Source organism: Cheilinus undulatus, linkage group 2 (genome assembly GCF_018320785.1).
Source record: "Cheilinus undulatus linkage group 2, ASM1832078v1, whole genome shotgun sequence".
In the NCBI taxonomy this organism is placed as follows: domain Eukaryota; kingdom Metazoa; phylum Chordata; class Actinopteri; order Labriformes; family Labridae; genus Cheilinus; species Cheilinus undulatus.
The window spans coordinates 52,275,682-52,303,082 of NC_054866.1; the positions used below are offsets into that span (position 1 = coordinate 52,275,682).

At 40.4% G+C, this 27,401-nt stretch overlaps 2 protein-coding genes across 2 annotated transcripts in view; both read right to left on the reverse strand.

Moving 5' to 3' along the window:
- Window positions 1–286: 286 nt before the first annotated feature.
- On the reverse strand, window positions 287–16,642 carry LOC121520461 (NLR family CARD domain-containing protein 3-like). Its single transcript, XM_041803926.1, has 10 exons — window positions 16,550–16,642; window positions 15,129–15,237; window positions 12,821–14,993; window positions 11,696–11,774; window positions 11,324–11,549; window positions 9,414–11,214; window positions 9,132–9,305; window positions 4,521–4,691; window positions 4,371–4,417; window positions 287–988 (listed from the first exon to the last, which is right to left on the reverse strand). Exons 3-10 carry the CDS (start codon window positions 12,946–12,948, stop codon window positions 456–458), a joined length of 3,159 nt encoding a protein of 1,052 aa, XP_041659860.1. The 5' UTR covers window positions 12,949–14,993; window positions 15,129–15,237; window positions 16,550–16,642; the 3' UTR covers window positions 287–455.
- The window catches only part of LOC121517177 (NLR family CARD domain-containing protein 3-like), a 29,964-nt gene continuing 15,559 nt past the window's right edge, over window positions 12,997–27,401 (reverse strand). Inside the window, exons 12-15 of the mRNA XM_041798741.1 lie at window positions 25,509–26,033; window positions 15,129–15,237; window positions 14,883–14,993; window positions 12,997–13,060 (exon numbers count right to left, since the gene is read on the reverse strand). Coding sequence (XP_041654675.1) covers window positions 12,997–13,060; window positions 14,883–14,993; window positions 15,129–15,237; window positions 25,509–26,033 — 809 coding nt within the window. The remainder of the gene's footprint in view (window positions 13,061–14,882; window positions 14,994–15,128; window positions 15,238–25,508; window positions 26,034–27,401) is intronic.

Sequence of the window (27,401 nt, forward strand, 5' to 3'; positions counted from 1 at the left end):
ACCATTTTTGCCACCTTTTGTTTACTTTTAATGCTACTTTAGCCATTTTTTTGCCACTTTCACTACTTAGATTATGGCTCTTGCAAGGGTATTTCTCACCAATTTGGCTCTTTGGTTAAGCAGGGTTGAGTAACACTGATCAACAGTAAGAATGGGATGGCGTTTTCAGTGTGGCGGCTAGTGTGGATTGGACTCGTAAGCAGTAAAGAAATGGCTGACGTTCGGACTACATGCATTTTTGTGTATACTATGTTTGAAACAGGTGACAGAACGATTTTTTCTCCTTATAGATAAACAGTACTTTATTCCGAAATATATGACAGCTTTCATCAAAACATAAAAGAAATACAAATAGATGAAAGTGATCAGATGTTTAAAGTCAAAATGAGTAAATCAGAATTAATGAAACATCCGAGAAAGAACAGAATCAGCTGATCTTCGGTCAGCAGTGTCTCTCAGACCGACACACCACACAGAGACACAGTGGAACCATGATGATAGAGCCAGAACCCCGGATAGAGAGGCTCAGTAAATGTGGTGTTGAAGGTGTGGAGGTGGGTCAGTGTGTCAGAGGAGACTCTGTAGAAGGACAGAGAGCCAGCAGGACAGTCCACATACACTGCTACTCTACCAGAGACTGAGGAGGAAGTGATGTTTGTTCTTCTGTTATTGTGACAGACAGCGTAACCACCATCAGAGCAGATCAGACTCCAGGACTGATCATTACATCCAAACACACATTCAGCACTTTCACCTCTCCTGATTCCTCTGTAACTCACTGATACATAAACGACTCCTCTCCACTCGACCTCCCAGTAACAGTGACCAGTCAGACCAGTCTGACACAGCAGCTGAGAACAGTAATCAAATCTGTCTGGATGATCAGGATATGGCTGAACCTCCTCCACACGTGTCACCTTCCTGTTGTTGTCAGACAGTTTGAGGAATCTGCTCACTGTATTTGTGTCCACTTCCAGCTCCCAGATGTCTGATGGACAGAATGAGACACAACACAGCTGCAGGTTATCATCCGTTCACTCATAAACAACTTCACTGGCTTTACTTTACATTACATTTCATATTCAGCACTGAATCATGTTTAAAAGCACTGAAATTTTAACACCTTATGGCAGGGTTGTCGAGCTCAGTCACAGCAGGAGCCGGATTCGGGATTCAGGTCTAACCTGAGGGCCTAACAGGGTCAACATTCAACCATAAACCGTCAACCTCATTTTCACCAGTAATAAAATATGAAAAAAAGGACTGATGGTAAATCATTTGGAAATTCCAAAAAGTTAAAATGATAAGTTTAAAGGTTCAAATCTGAAATAAAAACTCCATTTTATTCGCTCAAAAGATCTGAACCGGATATCAAAAAATAGAAAAAAATGTTTTTAAAGAGCAGATATATGAGGAGAAAGTTGAAATCATAAGTTTGAAAGGTCAAATTATGAGATCAAATTTGTAATCATGAGTTAAAGATTCAAAATATGACTTAAAATTTTAAACCATAAGTCTGATATGTCAAAATACAGGATTAAAAAGCCAAAAATATGAGCTAGAATTCAAAATGATGACTTTAAAAGTTGAAAATATGACTTAAATTCAAAATTGGGAGAGCAAAATGTAAAAATATAATATAAAAAGTAAAAATCAATTATTTAAAACGTCAAAATATGAGAAAAAAATTTGAAATCATGTCATCAAAATATGGGATTAAAAAGCCAAAGCAAGGAGTTGAAAAGGTCAAAATATGACTTAAAATTTAAAATTGTGAATATAAAAGATAAAAATGTGATATAAAAAGTCCAAATTATGAGTTGAAAAGGTCAAAGCATGAAATAAAAAGTCAAAATCATAAGTTTGAGTCGTAATCTTGAGATGCAAAATTGAAAATATAAAAGAAAACATAAATTAATTTGTTTTCCCACATTCTTGACTGCTTATGAAATCTTTCTTACTCTGAAATTTTTCAGATTTTTAAGGCTTAACAAGCATATCTTAAATAATCAAGTTGAAGTTTACATTATTATTCTGGAGGAAATCTGCAGACCTCATAGTCATGGGACAGTTATAATACAAATATGATATGATCTTGCGGGCCGGGTATAATTATTCCACAGGCCGGATTTGGCCCCCAGGCCTTGAGTTTGACACCGTGATCTATATGGTGTTAAACCATAGGCTGTATAAAGAATTGGACAAAGCCTGTGTGACATCAGCCGTCTGCTTACAATAGACGGATTCACAGCTTTTGAAGCCAATCCGCGGTGGCTTCCATACTGAAACAGCGGTCTCAACCCAACTTTGGATCAACCTAACAGCCTGCCCACTAACTCGACTTCCTGTCAGCTAGCTAGTTAGCATTCTGGTTGACAGAAACGTAGCCTCTGCCTGTCAAGCTATCTGTCAATGAAATGAGATGCGCCAATCGGTGTGCAGTGAGGTTTTTCATCAATATGACTGAAATGACTGTGGTGCAAAAAAGTTCACCCCCCCGTACAGAGAGAGCACATGAAGATATTAGCTAATGAGACATGTTTGTTTTTTACCAGTTTAATTCTAGTGTAAAAACTGGCTGTTTAACATGTGTTGTGTACGTGACTTCCGGTGTTCCTGCAGCCAGCCTCAAGTGGACGCTGTATTGCAATTTTTTGCACTTCTGTATTGGCTTCATTTTTCAGGACCGGAGGTTGCCGCTTGGGTTAAACGGGCATATTCCTTCTCCAACTCTGCTTGCAATATATGTGAGAGAATTAGCTATACAAATTAATAAAGCCAAGGCCTGCGCTTGGATGACTTTACAGTCTACCATGCCTTATCACACATAGTGAATTAGGTGGTTATTATTGTATTTCCCTTTAAGGCCGGCTCAGACAACACAATTTTGTTGGTCGTTCACGATAGCACCATGTCAGACTATGCAACAAAAATCTTGTCCTGTCTTGGCTGACAACTTGGCCACACTACAAGAGTGATCCTGACCAGGTCAGAGTGTCAGTCACTCTACAACAGAAGTGCACTAAGTGATTGTAGCGGTATTCTGCTTTTGAAAAAGGAAAATAAGAAATAATTATGGATAATGGATAACTGTCAGGGATGTGTCAAGAGGAGGATAATATGGACCTTCAGATAGGACTTAAGGTATGCATGTAAAAACAAAAATAAAATAAAATTTACACATTAGTTTTAGGAAATAAAAGGGGAAAAAAGTGGTAAATCTTGTAAACGATGATGTAGACATAAGGAGCAAATGCCCTCACGTTGGTAGACATCAGGTTTCACATCGTTAACGTCAGGTCAAGGTGTCAAGCTAGATGACAATGTAAGAAAAATTCTGACATGCTAGTCTTCTTAAATGGTGGTCGTGGGGCGCCCTGGACACATCATTAATTATGTCACACTACAAGACTGTTTATCGTTCCCAATGCTTTATATCGGGCCCGAGTTTTGACAATGAGCTATGACGTTGCAGTCGGGCTTATATCTGGCTGAATTCATGTAGTCTGAGTCAGCCTTTAGCCAAACTCAGAAAACATATTGTGGATTTACGATAAGGATTTTTGCAGCCAGTCACCAATCACCTGAGAGTGAGTTCTCCAATACTGATCATATGTAGTGTTTCATACAACAGCTAGTCAGTCTACTTGGCTTTGTTGTGTACAGGGACCTCCTACAGGTGGCAGTGCAACCTGGTAAAAGGAGCCCAAAAATCCTTAGTCATGAACATTCTTTTACTTCCATCGTGCAAAAGAGCAGAACAAAAACCTCCCAAGGAACAATGCAACAAGTATCCTGCAGTAAAGACAACTGAATTAAACAATAAGTGTACTTTTTCATTACGTGTTCATTTGTAGGAATTCATGAACACAACTTTTAACATTATTAAGTCTATTCAACAGGCTAACAATGCAAATAGTCTAATCAATAAAAGGCATTAAGTCTCCAAACATACAACAAACATAAGTGACATAAGCTGTCAGGCTTTAATCTGATGGAGTTCATAAAACAAGCAGACAGTTGAAGGTGCAGTTTAATCTGAAGCAATGATACAATGACATTACCGCACCCACAGTTCCTCTCTAAGGCCCGGACACCAGATGAGTAACCAGGTGATCAGACTGGTGATTCCCAGCATTGTTTCTGATATTTCTGATTATGTACTTTTCATAAAAGTCAGCCAATCCTGATTAGTCTCCCATCAATTGGGGTATCCCTTATATATATACCATACTTTATGTATTTATGACTGTTGTTAGACTTCTGTGTTTATTTTGTCATGGTTGCATTAACGAAGTTCTAAATTATGAAATCTTTCATTCCAAAATTAACAAAAACAAATAATCAAATAAAGAAATAAACACACTCACACTTCCTCAGACCAGGCTTCAGCTTGTGCAGTCCTCCATAGTCCATCCTGGAGATGGAAACCAGATCAGAAATATGCTTCTTCATTTAAATCCAGCATCAGTTAGGACTAGAGTTCATCAGTCAGTAACAGAGAGTCCGTCTGTCTGTACCTCAGTGTCTCCAGTCTGCAGTCTGGATCCTTCAGTCGAGTAGATAGCAGCTTCTCTCCTCGTTCTCCTGGATGATTGTAGCTCAGGTCCAGCTCTCTCAGGTGGGAGAAGGAGCTCAGAGCTGAGGCCAGAGATGCACAACCTTCTTCTGAGATCAGACAGTTTGAAATTCTAAAGAGACAAACATTTTGGACGAGAGACAGAGCACAGATGTCATGCTTTTATTGACTGACTTGAATCTTCTGTTTCATAGCCATTGGTTCATTCACAGCCGTGTTACCTGTTTTATCTAATCAATAATACTGCTCTGCATAGATACTAATCAATACTTACTCTGATGAAAAGGAGTTAAACTAAAATGGATGGTGAGATTGACACTTCAGCTAGATTAAAATCTGCAGTGAAATAGCCTGTTTAGTCTGAAAAGGTTATGTGTTATTTCAGTATAGGTTCCATGTTAGTCTCCTCTTGAGAATTACTTTCTTGAGACTTTCTCCTGTTTGAGTCAAGATGACCAGGCAAGAACTACCTGAGACCAGTATGTTTAAAGTCAAGTCAGCAACTCCTAAACAATACTGGTAAAAACCTTCTGACATGAACGGTTTCAGAGTCTTATTTGTCATCCCCATTTTAAACAGGATTTGATAGAAAAGCACTGAACAGGCCTTTGCACCCCTTGGTTTGGTGCACATCGGACTTGTGGCACAGTTCCAAAATAAGCAGTGTATAAGTCACTCAAAGTCCTGAACTGTCATGTCTTTTTAAAACCCAACATGAAGTGAGAACACGCAGTGTGAATGTCAGAACAACCAGATTTCAAATTTGATCTCATATTTTGACCTTTCAAACTTATGATTTCAACTTTCTCCTCGTATATTTGCTCTTTAAAAATGTTATTTTTCTATTGTTATTATCACGGTCTGATCTTTTGAACTAATAAATTGAGCCTTTAAACTTATCATTTTTACTTTTTGAATTTCCAAATGATTTATCATCAGTGCTGTTTTTCTCATATTTTACTACTGGTGAAATGAGGTTGACAGTTTAAGGTTGTGTTGACCCTGTTTGGCCCTCAGGTTAGACCTAAATCCAGAATCTGGCCCCTGCTATAATTGAGTTTGGCACCCCCGCTGTAGATCACATCAAGCCAAAACTACCCATCAAATTTCATGATACTCGAACAAAGTTAAGGGAAAGTAACCTGACACGCCAGATGGATTTGTTTCACACATCCATCTGGACAAACCTTTAATACTAAGCGTTTGGGAAAGGGCAGAGGATTTGAAAAAAACTCGGAGTGTGATTGGGTGAACGTTCTGTCTGTCACATCTCTACAGGCCAACCAGAGCAACAAAACAAGTGGCACAGTATGGAGCTATAATTGTTGCAAAAGTATTTGCAAATGCGTACAAAATCTGTGCACAAATCCACAAATGCGTGCACAGATCTGCAAATGCATGCACAAATCCACAAATGCATGCACAAATTCACAAATGCATGAAAAGATCTGCAAATCCATGTAAAGATTTGCAAATGTGTGCAAAGTTTTGAAAATTTGTACAAAGATCCACAAATGCATGTACTAATCTGCAAATATGTAGACCAATTTGTAATTGTGGACTTAGTTCATTTTGGTTCAGAATCTGCCTCTCAATTGGCTGTCATACACACGTGACTTTTGCAACACTTGTACCGCACAAGATTTGTACTGAGATCTGTAAGCGTGTGCTTGGATCTGTAAGCCTAGAGCCTGGGTCTTTGCCCTCAGTGAAGGCTCACAGGCAAGACTGCCTTTCTCATCAGATAGGCTTCACATAGGAGGCAGCAGTTAAGACTTAGTAACGGCTTTATATAACATCAATGTGAAATGAGAAATGTTATCTTATTATATTGTTATTATATTATTATTATTATTATTATTATTATAACTTCCTTATCTCCAAAGTCGTATTACAGCGGTGGTTGAATTGACATCTCTACAAGACAGGGGGGTCATTGTGTCACATTTAACAGAAATCGCTATTATGACACTGTATGAGCCGGGTGATGTTAGCAATAAGATTGATAGAGTGGTCTGTAACATTTATATTTATATGAATAACAGAGGAAGAGAAAGATTCTCGGTCTTGCACAGAGCTGAAAAGCACCGTCCAATGTTGATATATAATTACATTACTCCGCAAAGTAGCTTTGTGTGGATCAAGTGGCTACATGGCAGTATCACAGATTTTCATTTACCAAGTCATAGGTTCAATTCTTGCATTATTCTAATCTTTTTTATTATTATTATTTGGCCAGGAAACATACAGGACTTGAAAATTTGCTTTAATGTGTGATCAAAACGACTGGCCGAATGAAATATTCATTTCAGTCCATTACAGTTCGCACTAAACAGTCATTTTAATATTTCCATTATTTGCTCTGACATCATGCCGATAGCTCCGTCAGCTGCCCTTAAAATAGAAAATCACTCTGCAGTCCCATGAGCAAAGGAATCCGAACATTTAAACGTAATCGATGCTTTCAGTGAATCAGCATCAGGCCAGAATCCGCACAGGCGAGAGTACATGACAGGTAGGGAGACTCTTCACCGGTGGAAAAAGAGTCATCACGCTGACGCCTTTTGTGCTGCAGGTGCAGGTGCAGGATCAGCACCACACTGGGCAGGGCCAGGTGACTCTGAGGTCTCTAACTTCAGAGTTTTTCCGGTAGCCAAGCAGAACTTTAGCTATTGATTACGTTTTAATGTTGGGATTCCTTTGCTCACGGGACTGCAGAGTCAGAGCAAATAATCGAAATATTAAAATGACTGTTTAGTGCGAACTGTAATGGACTGAAATGAATATTTCGTTTGGCCAGTCGTTTTGATCACACATTAAAGCAAATTTTCAAGTCCTGTATGTTTCCTGGCCAAGTAATAAAAATAAAAGGTTTGTATAAGATGCAAGAATTGAACCTATAACTTCGTAAATGAAAATCCGCGTTACTGCCATGTATCCACTTGATCCACACAAAGCTATTTTGCAGAGTAATGTAATTATATATCAACATTGGTCAGTGCTTTTCAGCTCCATGCCAGACCGACAATCTTTCTCTTCCTCTGTTATTCATATAAATATAAATGTTACAGACCACTCTATCAATCTTATTGCTAACATCACCCAGATCATACAGCGTCATAATGGCGATTTCTGTTAAATGTGACACAATGAACCCCCTGTCTTGTAGAGATGTCAATTCAACCACCGCTGTAATACGACTTTGGAGATAAGGAAGTTATAATAATAATAATAATAATAATAATAATAATATAACAGTATAATAAGATAACATTTCTCATTTCACATTGACGTTATATAAAGCCGTTACTAAGTCTTAACTGCTGCCTCCTGTGTGAAGCCTATCTGATGAGAAAGGCAGCCTTGCCTGTGAGCCTTCACTGAGGGCAAAGACCCAGGCTCTACGCTTACAGATCCAAGCACACGCTTACGGATCTCAGTACAAAGTGTTGCAAAAGTCACGTGTGTATGACAGCCAATTGAGAGGCAGATTCTGAACCAAAACAAACTAAGTCCACAATTACAAATTGGTCTACATATTTGCAGATTAGTACATGCATTTGTGGATCTTTGTACAAATTTTCAAAACTTTGCACACATTTGCAAATCTTTACATGGATTTGCAGATCTGTACACACATTTGTGAATTTGTGCACGCATTTGTCGATTTGTGCATGCATTTGCGGATCTGTGCACGCATTTGTGGATTTGTGCACGCATTTGTGAATTTGTGCGCAGATTTTGTATGCATTTGCAAATACTTTTGCAACAAATATAGCTCCATATGTAGCTGCTATCAAGCTGCGCATGTGCAGCTACTGAGAATAACGCGAAACATGGCGACTATAGACATGTAAGTACTTGACTTTTGTTGTTTTTGAAAAGAGAACAACTCACTGCTGTTCTTTGTTCTTCTTTTAACAAAGAAATGTCATCAAGTTCTGATAAAACTGGCACTTTAGCAGCATCCACACTAATCTCTTCCTCCATAACTGCACCAGCTCTTGCTGCTGCTTGTTTATGTCACGACTGCTGCGCCTGAAAGTACTGCCCCTCGATGCTGATTGGTCCTGTCACTTTCTAACCGGGCCCAGACGGTTCAGATAGGAACTTATCAAGATGGATTCGCCAGTGAAAAACGGGCATATCCATCTGCTTTGCAAGGTTAAAGGGAAAGGGCTTTATCTGATAACTGTTAGGGGGGTCTAGACTGCACATATTCAAAACCCACAGAATATTGCAATTTTTACAAGTTCTGATGCATCTGCAAAATTGCAAAACATGTTGAGCATTCTGACGCCCTCAGTAAAGTACATAGAGGAGCAATAATCCTCACCCCAAAGTCTGTACTGGGACCAAAAATCCTGCTGAGACAACAGAATGTAAAAAACTGGAACCTGAGGCCTGAACACAGAGCATCACAGCTTTAACCGTGAAATATGAAGTAACTCAAATTTTACATTTTCAAACTGTACATCAAAAATCATTAAATACATTGACATAGAAAGACTGTTCTCTTTACGGGCAATATTCTAATCAGCTGCACACTCACCTAAGAGTTTCCAGTCGGCAGTCTGAACTCTTTAGTCCAACAGACAAAAGCTTCCCTCCCGAGTCATGCAGATTGTTGTTACTCAGGTCCAGCTCTCTTAGACTAGAAGACTTGGAGCTGAGCACTGAGGACAGAGCTTCACAGCTTCTCTCTGAGAGGTTACAGCCACTCAACCTGGAGAACAAGTACAGGATATCAATGAAGGCCATATTAAACAAACAGTTGTCTTGTTATGAAAGCAGGTGAACTACATTTAACCATGATCATTGTGTCTACACATACAGAGCTTTGTTGGAAGCTTTGACCACTGGCAGCAGCCTCAGAAGAGCCTCCTCTGAAGCAGAGTATTTCTTCAGGTCAAACACGTCCAGATCTTCTTCTGATGACAGTAAGATGAAGACCAGAGCTGACCACTGAGCAGGAGACAGTTTATCTGTGGAGACACGTCCTGATCTCAGGGACTGTTGGATCTCCTCCACTAGAGAACCATCATTTAGTTCATTCAGACAGTGGAACAGGTTGATGCTTTTCTCTGCAGACAGATCCTCATTGATCTTCTTCTTGATGTACTCCACTGTTTGATTTTTTTGTGATCTATTTTTTGTCTTTTTCAGCAGACCTCGTAAATGATTCTGATTGATCTGCAATGAAAGACCAAGGAGGAAGCGGAGGAACAAGTCCAGATGTCCATTTGGACTCTGTAAGGCCTGATCTATAGCACTCTGATAAAATTTTGTACGTTTAGGTTTTTCTCGGGCAACCTTAGACATCAACGATGTTGTCTGTTCCTCTTCCATCAGATTAACATCAGAGTTGACAAATTTCAGATGGACATGAAGAGCAGCCAGAAACTCCTGAACACTCAGATGGATGAAGCAGAACACCGTGTCCTGGTACAGTCCTGTCTCCTCTCTGAAGATCTGTGTGAACACTCCTGAGTACACTGAGGCTGCTCTGATATCGATGCCACACTCTGTCAGGTCTGCTTCATAGAAGATCAGGTTCCCTTTCTGCAGCTGCTCAAAAGCCAGTTTTCCTAGAGACTTGATCATCCTTCTGCTCTTTTTATTCCACTGTGGATCAGTCTCAGCTCCTCCATCATACTTGATGCTCTTCACTTTGGTCTGAACCACCAGGAAGTGGATGTACATCTCAGTCAGGGTCTTGGGCAGCTCTCCTCCCTCTCTGGTCTTCAGCAGATCCTCCAGAACTGTAGCAGTGATCCAGCAGAAGACTGGGATGTGGCACATGATGTGGAGGCTTCGGGATGTCTTGATGTGGGAGATGATTCTGCTGGCCTGCTCCTCATCTCTGAATCTCTTCCTGAAGTACTCCTCCTTCTGAGGGTCAGTGAACCCTCTGACCTCTGTCACCATGTCAACACACCCAGGAGGGATCTGATTGGCTGCTGCAGGTCGTGTGGTTATCCAGAGGCGAGCAGAGGGAAGCAGTTTCCCCCTGATGAGGTTTGTCAGCAGCACATCCACTGAGGTGGACTGACTAACATCAGTCAGGATCTCATTGTTGTGGAAGTCCAGAGGAAGTCGGCACTCATCCAGACCGTCAAAGATGAAGACCACCTGGAACTCTTCAAACCTGCAGAGTCCTGCTTCTTTGGTTTCAGTGAAGAAGTCATGAACAAGTTCCACCAAGCTCAACTTTTTCTCTTTCAGCACATTCAGCTCTCTGAAAGAGAATGGAAATGTGAACTGGATGTCCTGGTTGGCTTTGCCTTCAGCCCAGTCCAGAGTGAACTTCTGGATTAAGACTGTTTTCCCAATGCCAGCCACGCCCTTCGTCATCACTGTTCTGATTGGTTCATCTCTTCCAGGTGGAACTTTAAAGATATTTTCTTGTCTGATGGTAGTTTCTGCTCTGTCTGCTTTCCTGGATGTTGTTTCGATCTGTCTGACCTCGTGTTCCTCATTGACCTCTCCAGTCCCTCCCTCTGTGATGTAGAGCTCTGTGTAGATCTGATTCAGAAGGGTTGGGTTTCCCGCTTTAGCAATCCCCTCAAACACACACTGGAACTTCCCCTTCAGGTTAGACTTTAGTTTCTGTCGGCACACTGAAGCAGCAGTGTCTGGATGAATAATAAATTATGTCAATGAGTGGATCCTAAGGAAAATATTTACATCTGGCTTCAAAGTAAAAAAAAAATGTTTGTGTTAAATCCATTAAAATGTTCTTACTGCTTAGTAAACGGTCAGCCAGCGCTTTTAGCTTCATTCTCCTCAGAAAGTGGAGAGTGATCCCTAGAAAAGCATCTCTGCTCCTCCTCAGCTCTTCATCCTCACAATCCAGTACCTCCTCATTCTCAGTCTGACTCCCTAGGTATTCTGGGTAACCTGGACTCAGAACCTTCTGGAGTCTCTTCAGCTCGTTCTTCACAAAGGTGACTACTTTCTCCTCCAGCAGCTGGAACAGAAGGAAATATTAATTATTGTAGATAAACTGTTTGATTGGAACATGTGATTTGTCCTTCAGCCTGAATGTCAAACAGAATAATGATTTATCATAAAATCAGTGGCTAGCACAGTTCATTGAATGTATGTTGCACACACCATAAAAATCGGGTCCAAGTCTGTTTGATGGTGCTGGTCCGACTGATCACTGTGGACCTCTGAGCTCTCCTGGTGAACTCTGTAGAGAAAATTTCAAGTTTAAGGACAGTTATGGATTGTACTTACCAAAGGAGTTAAGATCTGACAGATAAAAAGGTCATGAATGTAGGCAGTTAAAAAGCATCATTACACTAACATTGACTGATTCTGAGCATATGTTTAAAATTTCAGTTTATAACTCTGAGAAGAACAGAATGCAGAGAAAAGGAAGGCAACTGTTTAACTGTATCCACCATTAAAAGGATATTTTGGCATGTTTGAAATTGGGTTGAATGAGGGACTTGGCAATAGCAACGGCATTGGCCTACATAGATTTCAGTGTTGCCCCTTAAAGGGGAGAATTATGGGAGCAGCTGCAAAGAGGCTGCAGAGAGGCTGCAGATGGGTACAGTTGCTCTGTGTAAATTACCAAGTTTTATGGGAAAACGTTCCATTAACAAATGTTGGCTCATATTATAAATACAGTAGAAATACATCCGTTTCATTACATTCAAGTAGAGTGAACAGAGAGAGGGGAAGAAAAGAGTACATTCTGATTATAATTCAGCTCCCGTTATGGGGATATAATCTACCAGTAGAACAGGGGTGTCAAACTCAATCCCAGCAGGGGCCGCTTTTAGATTCAGGTTTAACCTTTGGGCCTAACAGGGTCAAAACATGAAATAGTAATTGAAAAATAATGTTTTTTAAAAGGAAAATATATTAGAAAGAAAGTCGAAATTATGAGCTTTAAATGTCAAAATATGAAATAAAATTTGTAATCATGAAATTAAAAGTCAAAATATGATTCAAATTTTAAATTGTGAGTCTAAAAGGTAAAACTATGGGATTATGAAGTCAAAGTTTGTAGTTGAAATATGAGATAAAATACAAAATAATTATTTCAAAGTTTCAAACATTACTTAAAATTTAAAATGATGTATCTAAAAGTTTAGTATAAGTAGTATAGCAGTACTGGGTCCCAGAAATACAGGTATGATTTAACCATCATAAGTATAATCTCTTCAGTTTTTGAAGATGACTGGATGAAGAGTAAGAAAATAAACCTCAGTTTTAAATCCTTACCTTTCATCTGCAGGATGTTCACTTTTAAAGACAATGTTGAAATCCTTAGACCAGTCACTCTTCATGGAATCACAGCTGGATCCAGGGGAGTCCGGTGTCTGCTTATTCATCCTGATACAAACATTCATTAGGGGCTCAGGGCAACGACACGAGCCACTCTCCTCCTCATAGCAAAGCTATGTCTTCATCTTACGGACAAAAATTCGCCGCGCTACTCCTCCTAGGGCTTTGAGAAAACCCCTGCAAATTATACATCAAAACATGTGGTTTGTTCCCGATCGGTGTGCTATGACTTTTCTAAGAGATTCGACAGTTTTTCGCAAAGTTATTTGCAAAAAAACTGTGAAAAATGTCCCATCTGAAATGAATGGGGAGAGAGACAATGAAAACCCAAAAATAGGGTTTTTTACCACCCCTACTGCTTCGCCATACTTTCACCTACAGAGATCATTCAAACTTTAAAACGCAGGTATTTTTGTCCTGTCTTCAGGAATGTCTTTGTTATGATGATGGGGTTTACGGTTTTCGATAGGCAAGTCTTCAAATCTCCTGTGCGTTGAGTGAAAATCATGAAAAATCACCCTGCTAGAGTGGGTGATGTCATCACCCCAGAGTGTGAGAGAGCCAACACATCAACTGAGACTTTGCGAACAACTTGTGACTACAGCCACAAATCTAACACCACACACATAAAAAAATATATCAAAACGGAGGAAATCTTGTCCCGCTACTGTGGAACTAAGAACCAAAGCCATATCATGTGCAGTTTTGGCGTGAGAGGACCAACTGTCCCAAGAAAATGGACATCTCGGCCATCTGCTGCAATGTTACCGAATCGGATCCATTTCATTTCAAAGTCAAAAAGATGCCCGTTTTTAGATCGCCCTCCTGGCCTCATTTCTTGCACAATCAACACCAAAATTACATCACAGCTAGTTCCAAACCTGCAGATGCTCACGCTGAAATATGTTTGATGATACCATTTACGGTTTTCGCACACGGAGAGGAGAAAGAGACTGTGTTCACAAGCAAAAATCACCCAAAACTACTCTGCTGCCTCAGGTGTAACTGATCTGTAATCAGTGATGCGTAACCGTGCAGGCATTAATTACCATGGCAACAGCAGCTCTGGTGCTTTGATGATGTCATCCTTGATTGACACACAGATACAGCCCTCAATGGGCTCTGATCACGCACACACATGGAGCTGTTCCAATCAAGCAGCCCATTAAAACAATGCTTTAACAGGATGGTGGGTGGCTTCTCATCCACATACAGTCCCCCATAAAGTCTTTGGCGACGTCAGTCGCCAAAGACAGCCACACATGTATCCCATATGAAGTGAATGGGAGAGATTGTTCATTTGTATGTGTGTTAGCGCGTGAAGCACGCATTGGTGTGTGTTTCTGTGTTCTCTTGACTTTGGTGACGTCAATCAAAATAGCAACACACAATCCTTTCTCAATAAAAGTTTTCAATGTGTTCAAATGGAGCTGGAAATAACAAAGTTCATCTCTTCTGCACCTGCTCTCATCAAGACCTTGACAGGAACTGCATGTCTGTATGAAATTCAAATAAAGGACTCTATTTCATAGGGAGGGTCAACACCACCAGGTATGTCATGAAAACAGGTGAGGCTCAGTTGCCAGGTGATCAGCATCAGCTAATCAGGCCACATGACTAAAACACATGAATGAAGTCTCCTGTCATGTACAGTGTTTCTCAACCATTTCACCGTGTCATTGTCCAGCTACATGCTGCTTCAGCTTGGACTTGGACATGACCTTGTAATGACAAGTCGGCTATTGTCATAAATGGCCTTGCAATGAAACCGGCACCGCCCCCCGAGCCCCTCTCGCGATTTCCGCTTGAGGAAATTGTCTAGTTTCATTTACTGTGCTGATAGAAGATGAGTAATCACGAAGCAGAGCTGGAGTCCTTAATTCAGAGATCGATCTTTTAATATCATTAATATGAGGCCCTCCGCAGAGAGCATAGTGAAAGGTAGCTGGGCCACACAGGAGGAAAGAACCATAAAGAACTGACTGGTTTTGATTCTAACCTTCCATCAGCAGGTTGTCCAAGCTTAAACTTTATAGGGAGCAACATAGACTGGTCACTCTTCATGGACACACAGCTGGATCCAGGAGAGTCTGGTCTCTGCTTCTTCCTCCTGATACAAACAAACATTACTAGTTACTGAGAGCAGATGGTGTGACAGTGAGTGATGATGATGAGGATGGAGGGATGTGTGTGCTGGGCTGTGACATGGAGAAGAGTCATGGACAGTCAGAGATCTTCATCTCACCTCAGAGCTTCCTGTTCTCCACACAGAGAAGATGGAGAGGAAGGGACTCCATCCTCTGTGTCATCACACTGATCCATAGCAGAGCGCCTCCTGCTGGTGGAGCTGCACTCTGAGCAAAACAATGAGTAAAGTGTTATGGCAACTTCATATGAAACTTTTCAGACTTTCATTAGTTTCCCTGTCCAAAGACTGATAGTTTTTTAAAACATGCTTAACATGTTTCCCTGAGCAGCACGTAAACCTGAAGCTAACATCTCTGACTTTCCTGCAGAGCTGCAGCAGGAGGTGTAAGGCTTGCTAGCTGCCCTGTTAGCATTAGCAGAGCTAGCTCTTAGTGTTGGTAATGTTCACATGGCTGTGTCTGACATACTGACGTGCTACCTATGACACACTATTAACATGCATGGACATTTAATATGCATGTTTGAGCCATGGCTATACAAGACATAAAAAATAAATAAATGTGTCCAACTTCAATAAAAAAACATCCAGTCATATTGTCTGTTATTGCAGTTTAAAAAAAGGTCAGGGTATCCGTGGGGTCTTAAAAAGTCTAAAATCCAATCCGGTATTGATGTGAAATGGGTCTTAAATTGTATTTGTTATGGTCTTAAAAAAGTCTTAAAAAGTCTTAAATTTGACTTGTTGAAACCTGCAGAGACCCTGAAAGTGTAAAATGTTGTCATGTGAGCCAAGTGTCCTGTTACAACCCCAGCTGACACATTCCCTTTTGCACAGAGAGGGGGCGGGGACTGACCCTGTTAGAGACGTGATTGGGCGAGCCTTGTGTCAGTCTGACTAGAATAACCAATGGGCAGCTACCCCTGCTTTATGGATCAGTTGTTAAAGATTTATTTTTTCAGTCTTGTAAATTAACTATCAGCTCCAAAGTCTGTCCATCCTTCAGGAAAACAGCCCGTATATATGATAGTCAGTCCCACCCTGATTATGAACTATCAGTCAGAAAAATCTCATCAGATTTACTTCTGTATTACAAACAGAAGTAAAAGTGATATTACTCTGATGTCATAAATGTTTTAAAGCAGAAATGTGACAGTACTATGGTACTTTTACTACAGTACAGACAGTGAATGCTTTGTGAACATCACACTGATCCTTTCATAGTTCCTCCTTATAAATAAAAATAGTCCACAGTGGCTCAGTTTCACTCATGTTTCAGCTCGTCTCCTGTGTCAGAGCTGCACTCCAACATTACAGTTTGATTTCTTCACAAATCCTCCCTCTGCTGTCTACAGCTGTTAGCATGGTTAGCTTAGCCTGCATGCTAACTGAGAGTCACTGTGCTCTCTGATCTTCTACTGCAGTCAGAGCAGATAATGAACCCTGAGGCTGTTAGCTTACAGCTAGTCTAACTCTTAGACGAACTGAGAGGCTCTAAAACAGAGAAAAGTGTGACTTACCAAACGTTCTGCACAGAGGAAAGATCTGCTTTATCCAAGGAGAAAGTCAAAGTGAAAACTTCTGCTGACAAGACGTCTCACATCCTGTTAAACAGCACAGAAGAAGGGTGACAAAAGTCACCGCCTTCAATTCTGACTAAAGAAATTTGGTGATTCAGACATGCAATATAATGATAATGATGTTATTTCATGATCCTTTCCATAACGATGACTGTAGCCCGTACTCTGTCATCATTTTACCAACATTAATGACAGCAGGGACATCTTTATTCTTCACTTTACTGTCTGAACTTGTCTGACGTCTTGTCTTTTTAAATGTCTTCTCTCTGTTTAACCTTAGATCTCAATAAAACACAAACTGTTGTATAGGAGACAATGAAAATTGTTCAGCTTGTAGCAAGGTTATAAGAGTTTAATCAAACTAACTGAATAACCAAAACTAAAATGTAAAAAACAATTTTAGTTAACTGAAACTAAAACTACCACTTAATTCTGTGTTTACAAAACTAGCTAAAAATAGAATAAAATTAGGGACAAAACATCCTTAGCTTTAATTTTTGACAGTAAGACTGACGTATACCCACAGTGAAAAGTGTAAAATGGTCTGATTTGATTAAAGAAGACTTCACACAATGATAATTTAAGTTCTTGAGTCTATGCAAACATAAAAATTGAAAAAATAAAATGAAAGTGAAGGGGCCTTTGGGGTCTTGCCCCTGATTTTATTGTATTCCTGAAGCTACAGGACTGTTGAACTTGATTAGACTTGTTTTGAAACCCACACCACACATGCACACTGGACTCTCCTGGTGGGGTTAAACCATAACCATGCAAAGCAGATGGATACGCCTGTTTCTGTGTTTCTCACTGGTGAGTCCTTCTTGCAAAGCTCCTGTCTGAACCGTTTGGGCCTGTTAGAAGGTGACAGGACCAATCAGCGACAAGGTCAGTACTTTCAGGCGTGGCGGAGTCGTGACGTAAGCAAGCAGCAACAAGAGGCCGGTGCATTATAGCGGGAGAGCTTAGCGTGGATGCTGCTAAAGCACCAGTTTTATCAGAGCTTAACAACATTTCTTCGCTAAAAGAAGAACAGAGAACAGCAGTGAGTTGTTTTCTTTTCAAAAACAACAAAAGTCGTGTACTGACATGTCTACAGTTGCCATGGTTCACGTTATTCCTTAGTAGTTGCGTGTGCGCACGGTCACAGCTACATCACTTGTTTTGTTGTTCTGATTTGGCTGTATCGATGTAACAGAGTGTTCATTCAATCACACTCTGAGTTTTTTTCAAAGCCTCTGCCCTTTCCCAAATGCTTAAGCCCTTTTCACACCGCCGCGAGGCAACTCGCCGCTTCCAGTCATTTTAATGAGGGACGGGCGGCAGACGGGAAGTGGTTTTAACTGCGGCGGTAGGACCCAGAAGCGGTTGCTGCCCACGTGAACGCACACAGATTTTACCCTGCCGCTCGGAGTTCGGCGTGTTGAACTTTCTGGCAGCAGCCGCCTGGCAGCAGCCAAGGAGGGAGAGAACCTGGAAAAAGCAGGCTTCAGCAAACAATGGAGGAGCTCATAATACTGGTGTATCATGAATATCCTGAGCTCTACAACCCGGCTACCGTCGTACAAAGACTACTACAAGAAAAATTGTGGAACCAACCATTGATATGTATTTTCTAGGGGGAATTATTTTGATGACAGAACCGTATTTTTCCCTTCGTTTTATAGTACATTATACATGTTAATATACGGAGATTGTGAGGTACTCTACATGTTTTTGGGGAGGGGTGTGTGATGGACTTGTGGGTGGGCCCTGCTGTGACATTCACCAAAGCACCTCTACGTCATTGCTGCCTCGTACCGCGGCGGCAGCAGCCGCTTTAAAAAACGCTCTGCATTTCGTGGGACTCCTCCGGCAGGGAGGTGGTTTTCAGGGTAGTTAACGCGCGGCAGTGTGAAAAGGGCTTTAGTATTGAAGGTTTCCCGTCTGGTGAGTCAAACTAGTTAAACCACAGACTGTAGAAAGAATTGGACAAAGGCTGTGACGTCAGCCGTCTGCTTATATTGGCAGACTCAAACAGCTCTTGAAGCCAATCCGTGGGGGCTTCCACATTGAAATTGCGGTCTCAACCCAACTTTGGATCAACCTAATGGCCCACCCACTAAGCGTGACTTCCTGTCAGAAACTTCCTACAGAAACGTAGCCTTTGCCTTTGGAGCTATCTGTCAGTCAAATGAGATGTGCCAATCACAGCGAGGTTTTTCAAAAATATAACTGAAACGATCGTGGTACAAAAAAGGTTCAACAACCCCGTACAGTGAGAACGTATGAAGACATTAGCTAATGAGACACATCTGGTTTTTTGAACAAGGCTGTAAACCAGTTTAGTTCTAGGGTATAAAAATACTTTTTAACGTGTGTTCAGACGGGACTTCCAGTGTTCCTGCAGCCAGCCTCAAGTGAACACTCGCAGTATTGCAATATTTAGCACTTCCACATTGGCCTAATATGTTTTTTGCTGCTTGGGTCTGCACTATTCTAAAGCTCACAGTGAGTGAATCTGAGTGCAATACCTTTTCATCTGACAATGCTCTTTATGCACATTTCTCTTAGTTATTGTTAGTTTTTTAGAATTATTTATTAATGTTTTAATCTAAGCATCTCAGGGCATTGTTTTTGTTTTTAGAACCAATGCAACAAAATTTTATTCAATGTGCACCTATGGTGTACCTTTGAATGACAATAAAGTCTAAGTACTACAATAATGTAAGCAGACCTGTTCACTTTCACCAAAGGTAGGCTCTTTTTTAAGCTCCCTTATTTCAATTACCACTTCTGACCAATCAGAGGAGGATGTGATGGTGATGTCATCAGGAAGGTAAAGGTGCTTATAAGTGGGAGGAAAGTAAACATCAGTGAAGATTCTGATGATGATGGCAGCTACAGGATAATTTTGATGACATGCTGGTTTCAATAAACAAAATATTTTATTTAATAAAATACATTTATTAAAAAAAAAAGTACTTTATTTTATTGTTAAGTTAATGAATAAATGAAGTATGAAACATACTTCTTGTTTAATTAAGGGTTCTGTACACAAAGATGTCTACATGCCACAGTGTCTTCTTCTCTCCTTGGTCTCCAAAAGTAAAAAGCTGGATCATTTCAAATGACAAACTCATTCATAAAAAATACCCAAAAGATTGTTTTTTAATTCAGTCATAAATGTAAAGAATCTTTCAATAATGTATATTAAAAATAATCCTGCATAGTAATAAGTCAGAGGGGATTTTTGGATGAATGTTTGACTAAGGCTATCATGCAGAAGGTCACATGACCTGTGAAAGTGAAACAGATGGGGTTTGCTTTGTCAGTTCAATTTCAGGAAGTGAAGAGCCAGCTTTCCAAGAGTCATATGATATTCAAATTGCAGCACTTCAATCTGACATTGGTAACAGCAAAGACAATGTGACTGGATGAGCCTTCAGTCAAAGAAGGAAGGAACTCTGAAGAGTGGATTAATTTATTATTATTATTAATTATTAATTATTTTTTAAGAAAAAAAAAATACTGCAACATATGCCGTCACAAACAGGCTGGAACAGGCCAGATTTCAAAAAAGGGAATTTCCAGTCCAGAGACCTCTGCTCACCTCATACAAAGATCGAGTCTTTCGATTGCATTGGGTGTTGCATGAAACAGCTGATTTTGTGGGTGCCACTGAGTGTGTGACTAGGGAAAGAGAAGTTAAAAATGTAGTGCTGACCAAGGGAATTTCTCATTTTTAAAGAAAATGAAAGAGTCCTGGTGAGGATGGGAAACATCAGAACTAAAGAAGAGGCTCTGATCCAGGCTCTTCCAAATCTAACAAATTCTTGGACAAGATGCTTGGTCACTGTAAAAAAAAATCACTGACACCTCTGTTAATAAGAGACAGTAATCAGAAACCTGGATGAAAGTATTTTTCATATCTACAAGGAGATGATTATCCGGGTTTCTGTTTGTGCATGTATACATTTTCAGAAACCAGGACCTGTCCTTAAACCTGGTTTTGAGAAAATTGTTTTTTATACCTGGAAAACGTGATACTTTGCCATACTTTGCATATCCTGTTTTCTGACAGCTGCAGACTGTCTGCATGGGCACCACTTTGATTAAACTGTTCATTTAACTTCAGATACCTGGAACAGCTGGTCTGCTCTGTCCTGTGAGAGTGAGTGATAATCAGGCTGCTGCGTCTGCTGAGGATCAGTTTTCTGACAGCGTTCTTATGTCTAAAAACACTCATATTCAGATGAACCGTGAACTGAACAGTTTGATTTTTCAGCCATGAATGAAACACGAGTTTAGTTTACTGTGGAGACACAGAATGACCGCTCACACTACGAGTAACCCAGAGCTCAGAGCCAAAGATGGATGGACAGCACTCTGTGAACATCCTGCTAAATCTGTCAACATGGCCCAGGCCTGAAATATAGTTATCAATATTTTGTGGTGTACTTTTCACAGTACAAACTTGTTTTTTTTCAAGGCCCACTTTGAGCAACATAATGCTTTTATTCTGAAGCTGTTTCCAGTATGATCACTCTTTATGGGCAGCCACATAATAAAGGCTAAATCTAATATGAGACCTTGGACTTCAGTGTATCAAAGGAGGCAGCAGCTTTTCCCTCTCTGTTTCCAGCAGAACCTGTATCAGACACCACTCGCTATTTCAGTCATAACATAGGAGAGCAGTATTTAAACACTCTCATACAGTGGTTGTAAATGGATAAAAGATGCAGACATAAGCTGGGTTTCCATTACAGTTTTTCGCAAAATAAAAGTGATATTTCTTAAATTTTGATTAAGTACAATTGCGCTTTGAATGTGTTACCATTGAAGGGAGTTTTGAGCATAGGCCTTGCAATTCTCGTAAAAAAATCTCATCGCATGAATCCGCTGCAGGGAAGCTTGACTCTCAAATCCTGTTGCGTGTTGGTACTGTTTTGGTTACATCTACGGTGGTTGCCTTGATAATTTTGGACAAAAGACGAAAGCAAAAGATGATAGTTCAGAGGTAAAGTCCGTATGTATGGCAAAAGCCATGTATAGAGGTATAAGTATGATGTTAAGAAAAGTCTCGTCTCTTCTTCTGTCTACACGTACCGCACCATGTTGTCTTGGAGTGACTGGGCACGTCCCGTGACTTGTAAATGCGGAAAAAGTGTTTCCATTACACTTTTGCGATGTATTTCTATATTGAAACGGCTGAAAAACCTCCTCATAACAGCATAAAAACTTTTTAGTGATATTTTAGGTTTTTTTTCAAAAGTCTGGTGTTTCCATTACCAGTTTTTTAGTGCACTATGTCGATTTTGCGCATTTCCAAGTGTAATGGATACCCAGCTATGGTCTGCAAAATAAAGCAGTAGGCCTTCCCTGCAGTAGTCTCTGTCTGAGATATGTCCACAAGAGAAGAGTGGGTATTCTCGTCATCTCAGCAGCTGATCTTTAACCACCAGCGTTTACTGCTACCTGACTGTGGAATCACTGTGGGGAGGAAACTGTCAACAGGTGTGCAGTAGGAATTTCAACATAGAAACATAGCCAAAATGTGATGGCAAAGATCAATTTTATTGACTTCCTATCATTCAGAACACCCCTGCTGTATATTCTGTATCATTCATAAACACACTACTGCTCGTGCCACCTAATTATATTTTTAATCAACATTTATAGAGGCCATTTTAATAACAGTCCATTTTACTGATGGATTCTGATTTTGGTTAATGTTGGTAAAATATGAAAGTGAGATCATTTGAAGTCAGAAAACAAATGGTAAATAATGATTTTTTTTTTAAAATTTGAGCTTCTACTAAATAGATTTCTGTTACTTTGTCACCACCTGGTGGTGTAATTACACAACTGCAGCCACTGTCCAGACCTCAGCAAAAAAAAAATCCTCCTGAGCTGAAGGTGAGTGTGTCTCCATGTTTAGATGTTTAATGATTTTAAATGGGCAAAGATTTATGTAGCAGTAATAACTCATTTTAATATTTATCCCCCCCAACTAACAGTCAAAGACACCTGGGCAGGTGAGTGTGACGAAGACTTCAGTTCATAAACATGCCAGAATGTTTGACCAGGGGCTCTGGGATTTGGGCTCTTTAGTAAAAACAAACTCAAAGAAACTTTGACTATATTTAAATGATCATGTTTTCCTCCTTTTTATCAGTTTGGAAGTCTGTAATCAATCTGCAAGAAAAGTTAGAGGCATAGAAACACATCACACAAACGAGAGATGTTCTCCTTTGATATGAAAATAAAGATTTATTTCAATACATAACAGCATCATTCAAAATATAAAACATAAAAATGAATGGAAATACTTCATTATTTTAAGACGTCACAGATCTCTAGGTGGTCCAGATAAAAATGGTCATATGTTTAAAATCAAAGTGAGATGGATCAGCTTCATGGGGTAAACAGAGTCAGCTGATCCTCAGTGTTTCTCAGAACGACACACCACTAGAGCTGTCAGTTATCATTAAAACAACTTCATATGAATTTCTGACATGACAGCATAACGCTATTCGAACCGCCATCCCCCTGTGTGCCATCCACCCCCCACACACATCCTCAGTCATTTTTTGGCAATATGGCAAATTGAGGCCACAGGAGTGATTTTTTGGATCTCCCGAATCCCCCCCCCCCCCCCCCGTTCTTTGTTCTACCATTCACAGTGAAAAATACAAATTATTTCCACACAGCGCTTCTCGAGTGGTTATGTGTTTTGTCTACTCATTGATCTGCCAAGAACGCCCTCCATCATTGTAAAACTTACTGCATCAACTGTCTTTATTTAATGAGGTCAAGAGGGCACACAATTAAGTTAGGCTGACAGCGCCCTCTGCTGGATTGAAAGGCAAACTACTTCAGGCGTCATGGTGCGCTCATTACAGTTTGAATATGAACTTTTACCTATAGGTTTGAATGAATGTTTGAATTTTGAATAACAAGACTAGGAAAAACCTAGTATTTCGCTGACTGCAACTATTTGGGATGTCTGTTGAAATGCCTGACTGAAATGTGTGTCCTGGCAGACTGCTTTTGTCATTTTTGTATTATTTTTTACCAAATTTATTGTAAGTGGTTACTTAAATGTATATAGCTTCATGTTCTCCTCTGTCTCTCGCCCTCTGTGTGTGTGGAGATGAAGCCCCGAGCAACGTCATCCCCCCTCCCTTCCTGCTCCTCTTCTATTGCATCAGATTGGCTAAAAAAGTCATAGGCAGAAACAAATGCACTGACACACACACATCACTTCAGCCACAGCCCTTGACAACAGTGAGGAGAAAATATCCTCCCTTCATTCTGTGCTCTTTTGTGCAAGGAGGGGACAGATCAATAATAGAAAGGTGCAAAAACCTCTCCTCTGCACAAGAGAAGCTGTTGGTGTGGCTCTCTGCTCTGATTTGCTTTCAACAAGAACAGCGGTCCAGGTCAGCGTAAACTGCAGCGGTCCTACAGCCACATCCAAGCTAACAGCTAACACTGGACAATACAGCCGCCATGACCGGGAGTAGAGCGAAAACATTTTTTTTGTCATGAAAAGCTTTCAGTGTTGCTCTCTGTGCTTGTTTAGATTAAGACATGTTGTCCAGTTCAGACAAAAACGCCGCTGTGGCTCAGTCACTCCACTAGCAGGCCTTGTATACAATCACTCACAACAACCCCTTTCCCTATAACTATCACACACTCATGCCAAGGCAGGTCGGCAGAACAGCGACAACATTGTTATCTGTCACAGAAAGATTTACGTGTTGCTCTCGGGCCTTACTGTAATGAAGAAATGCTTTACATTTCTGACAAAAGTGCTGTTCTGGCTAAGGCTGAGCTAACTGCTTCACTAGCAGGCCTTGTGTACAAGCATTCACACAAGTAACCCTTTCCCCCTTCAACTCTTTGGGCACCACAGTTTTTTCAAGAAAATATTCAATTGTGATATCAAGATTTCAAAAGGCTGTAGCTTGAAAGTGGTTAGAAATAAAGGCACTGTAAATCAGAAAAATCTTCAGTATGACCCAAAGTTTGTGGTGAGAGTAAATTCACTCATCTAATTTGCATATTCTGACATCACCAGGCGGCCTCCACCGCCACTGTTTCTACCACGTCTGCCCCTTCTATTCCCACTACCTCCATAAATATTCTTGTTTTGACCACCCCTGCAACCCCCACCACTCCTCGACTGGCGGTGCGTCTTCAAACTCTCTCTCTCCAAAACTTTGAACAGAAACATGCTCACAGATGCTGCTGGGATTGAAGTTACTCATGTTCGCCATCTCCTGGTGTAAAATAGTAACAACATTAGGCACCATATTTGCAGCTACAGCCTGTTTAATTCAGCAATGTTGCTTGTCACAATTTTGCGACTTTGGCGCTTAAAGGGTTAACTATCACACACTCATGCTGAGGCAGGTTGGCAAAGAGCGAAAACACCTGCTCTGTTACAGAAAGCTTTCAGTATTGCTGTCTTCACTTGTTTTAATGAAGAACTGTCCAGTTTTGACAAAACTGCTGCTTTGACTAATTCAGAGATAATCGCTCCACTAGAGACCATTGTACACAAGCATTCACACAGGAAGTTATCTTTTCCCCCTTAACTATGACATAGTCATGCTGAAGCAGGTCAGCAGAAGAGTGAAAACATCTTTCCCAACATAAAAAGCTTTTAGCGTTGCATTCATTCTTTATGTCATACAGACATGTGGTACAGTCCTAGTAAAAAGGATGCAATGCTAAAGCTATATCTTAGGTATTTAGAGCAGTGGAGGCAGCCATTACTGACAGCTTTCACTACAACCAAACCCAACTCTGTATAGTATGGCTGAAAGTAGGATCACTCATTCAGGTAGACACAGAAAGAGCCATCCGTAGGGCTGACCTCAGCAGTCAGCCTAAAAGTGACAGCCTTACATACCACTGAGAGACACTGAGCAACCGTATGACCAGAGCCCAAACTCAGGATAGAGAGGCTCCGTGAATGTGGTGTTGAAGGTGTGGAGGTGGATCAGCGTGTCAGAGGAGACTCTGTAGAAGGACAGAGAGCCAGCAGGACAGTCCACATACACCGCTACTCTGTGAGAGACAGAGGACGAGGGGATGTTTGTTCTTCTGTTATGGTGCCTGACAGAGTAACCACTGTCAGAGCAGATCAGACACCAGGACTGATCATTGAACCCAAAATAACAGTTCTCTCTGATTCCCCGCTGTCTGGTTCCTCTGTAACCCACTGATACATAAACATCTCCTCTCCACTCAACTTCCCAGTAACAACGACCAGTCAGACCAGTGCGGCACAGCACCTGAGCCCACATGTCATAATTGTCTAGATGATTAGGAGCTGAACGATATCCAAATGCAAACGTCACCTTCCTGTTGTTGTCGCTCAGTTTGAGGTTTATTGTGTTGTTTGGGTGTATGTCCACTTCCAGCTCACAGGCGTCTGATGGAGAGAACGACACAGCTGCAGGTAATCATCTGTTCATTCAGAAACAACTTTACTCTGAGTTACTGAGAGTCAATCTAAGTTATGTTTCATAATAAAAATTGAATTATTTGACAGCACTAGTAAAAAGGGTGTGATACAACAATCTAGAATCATGAAGAAAGTGAAAGTGTTTCTTATTCGCCAACACTGAGGAATCAGGAGTTTGCTGTCATACACACTTAAAGGTGCAGTGTGTAGAAATTGGAATTTTAGCGACATCTAGCATTCAGATTTTAGAATGAGCCCATCTGTTACCAAAACATCACATCACTAAGCGTCGAGAGCCTGTGAAGACCAAAAAGGATCGTGAGCCAGACATCATTTACAGCAGTGACAAGGTGAGGGTTTATTCATTCATTTCTGTAACCATTATTTTTATAGATTATAGGTCAGTCTTCTTCTCCACCTGCCTTCCAGGTAGATTTCAGGACCGACGGGCAGGTTTGTATATAAAAATCACATTTCGCTCTTTCTGTCCTCAAAATGTTGCCGTAGACAGCATGGCGGTTTGTTATGTCAGCCTCCGTGAGCACGACCCGCGTTAATGTAAATTTAAAAAGCTTTTTTCTAATTTTGTAAAAAGAAAACGAAAGTTTTAAGGGGATGATTGTACACTTTTTTTTAACATACTTCACATAAATATACAAACATTATATCCTATTTACACCGTTTCTGTTCGGCGAAATGCTGCCAACTTCTACACACTGCACCTTTAAATGATTGCATATCTAATTCTTTATCCATGAAAAAAAAAAACTCTGCCTTATGTGGAACTACTTCCTGTTTTTTCACCACCTGCAAAATCAGTTATATGCACAATCTGCATAGAGAATTATGTGACCATCTTGAGTCCTGAATACCACCCTTCTCTTGTTCCTTGCAAAGGACCATAGGTTGGCTGTGAAGCCCATATGGTACCCTCTGGATAAAATAAAAAGTGCTTTAGAAGCCCTTGGATCAGGGGCGTCAAACTCAATCACAGAAGGGGCTGGAATTTGAATTCAGGCCTAACCTGAGGGCTTAACAGGGTCCACATTTAACCAAACTGTCAACCTCATTTCATAGCTAAATATTAGCTATGATGTTAAATGATTTTGAGATTTAAAAGTCCAAATGATTAGTTAAAAGGCTCAAAATATGAGATAAAAGGTCAAACTTATCAGTTAAAAAGGTCAAAACACGAAGCTAGATGTTAAAATAATGCTTTTAAAAGGCAAAACTTTAACAAAGAAAGTCAAAAATACTGCTTAAAATGTAAAACTGTTAACTTCAAGGTCAAAATATGAGAAAAAAAGTCCAAATAATAAATTAAGGTCAAAATAT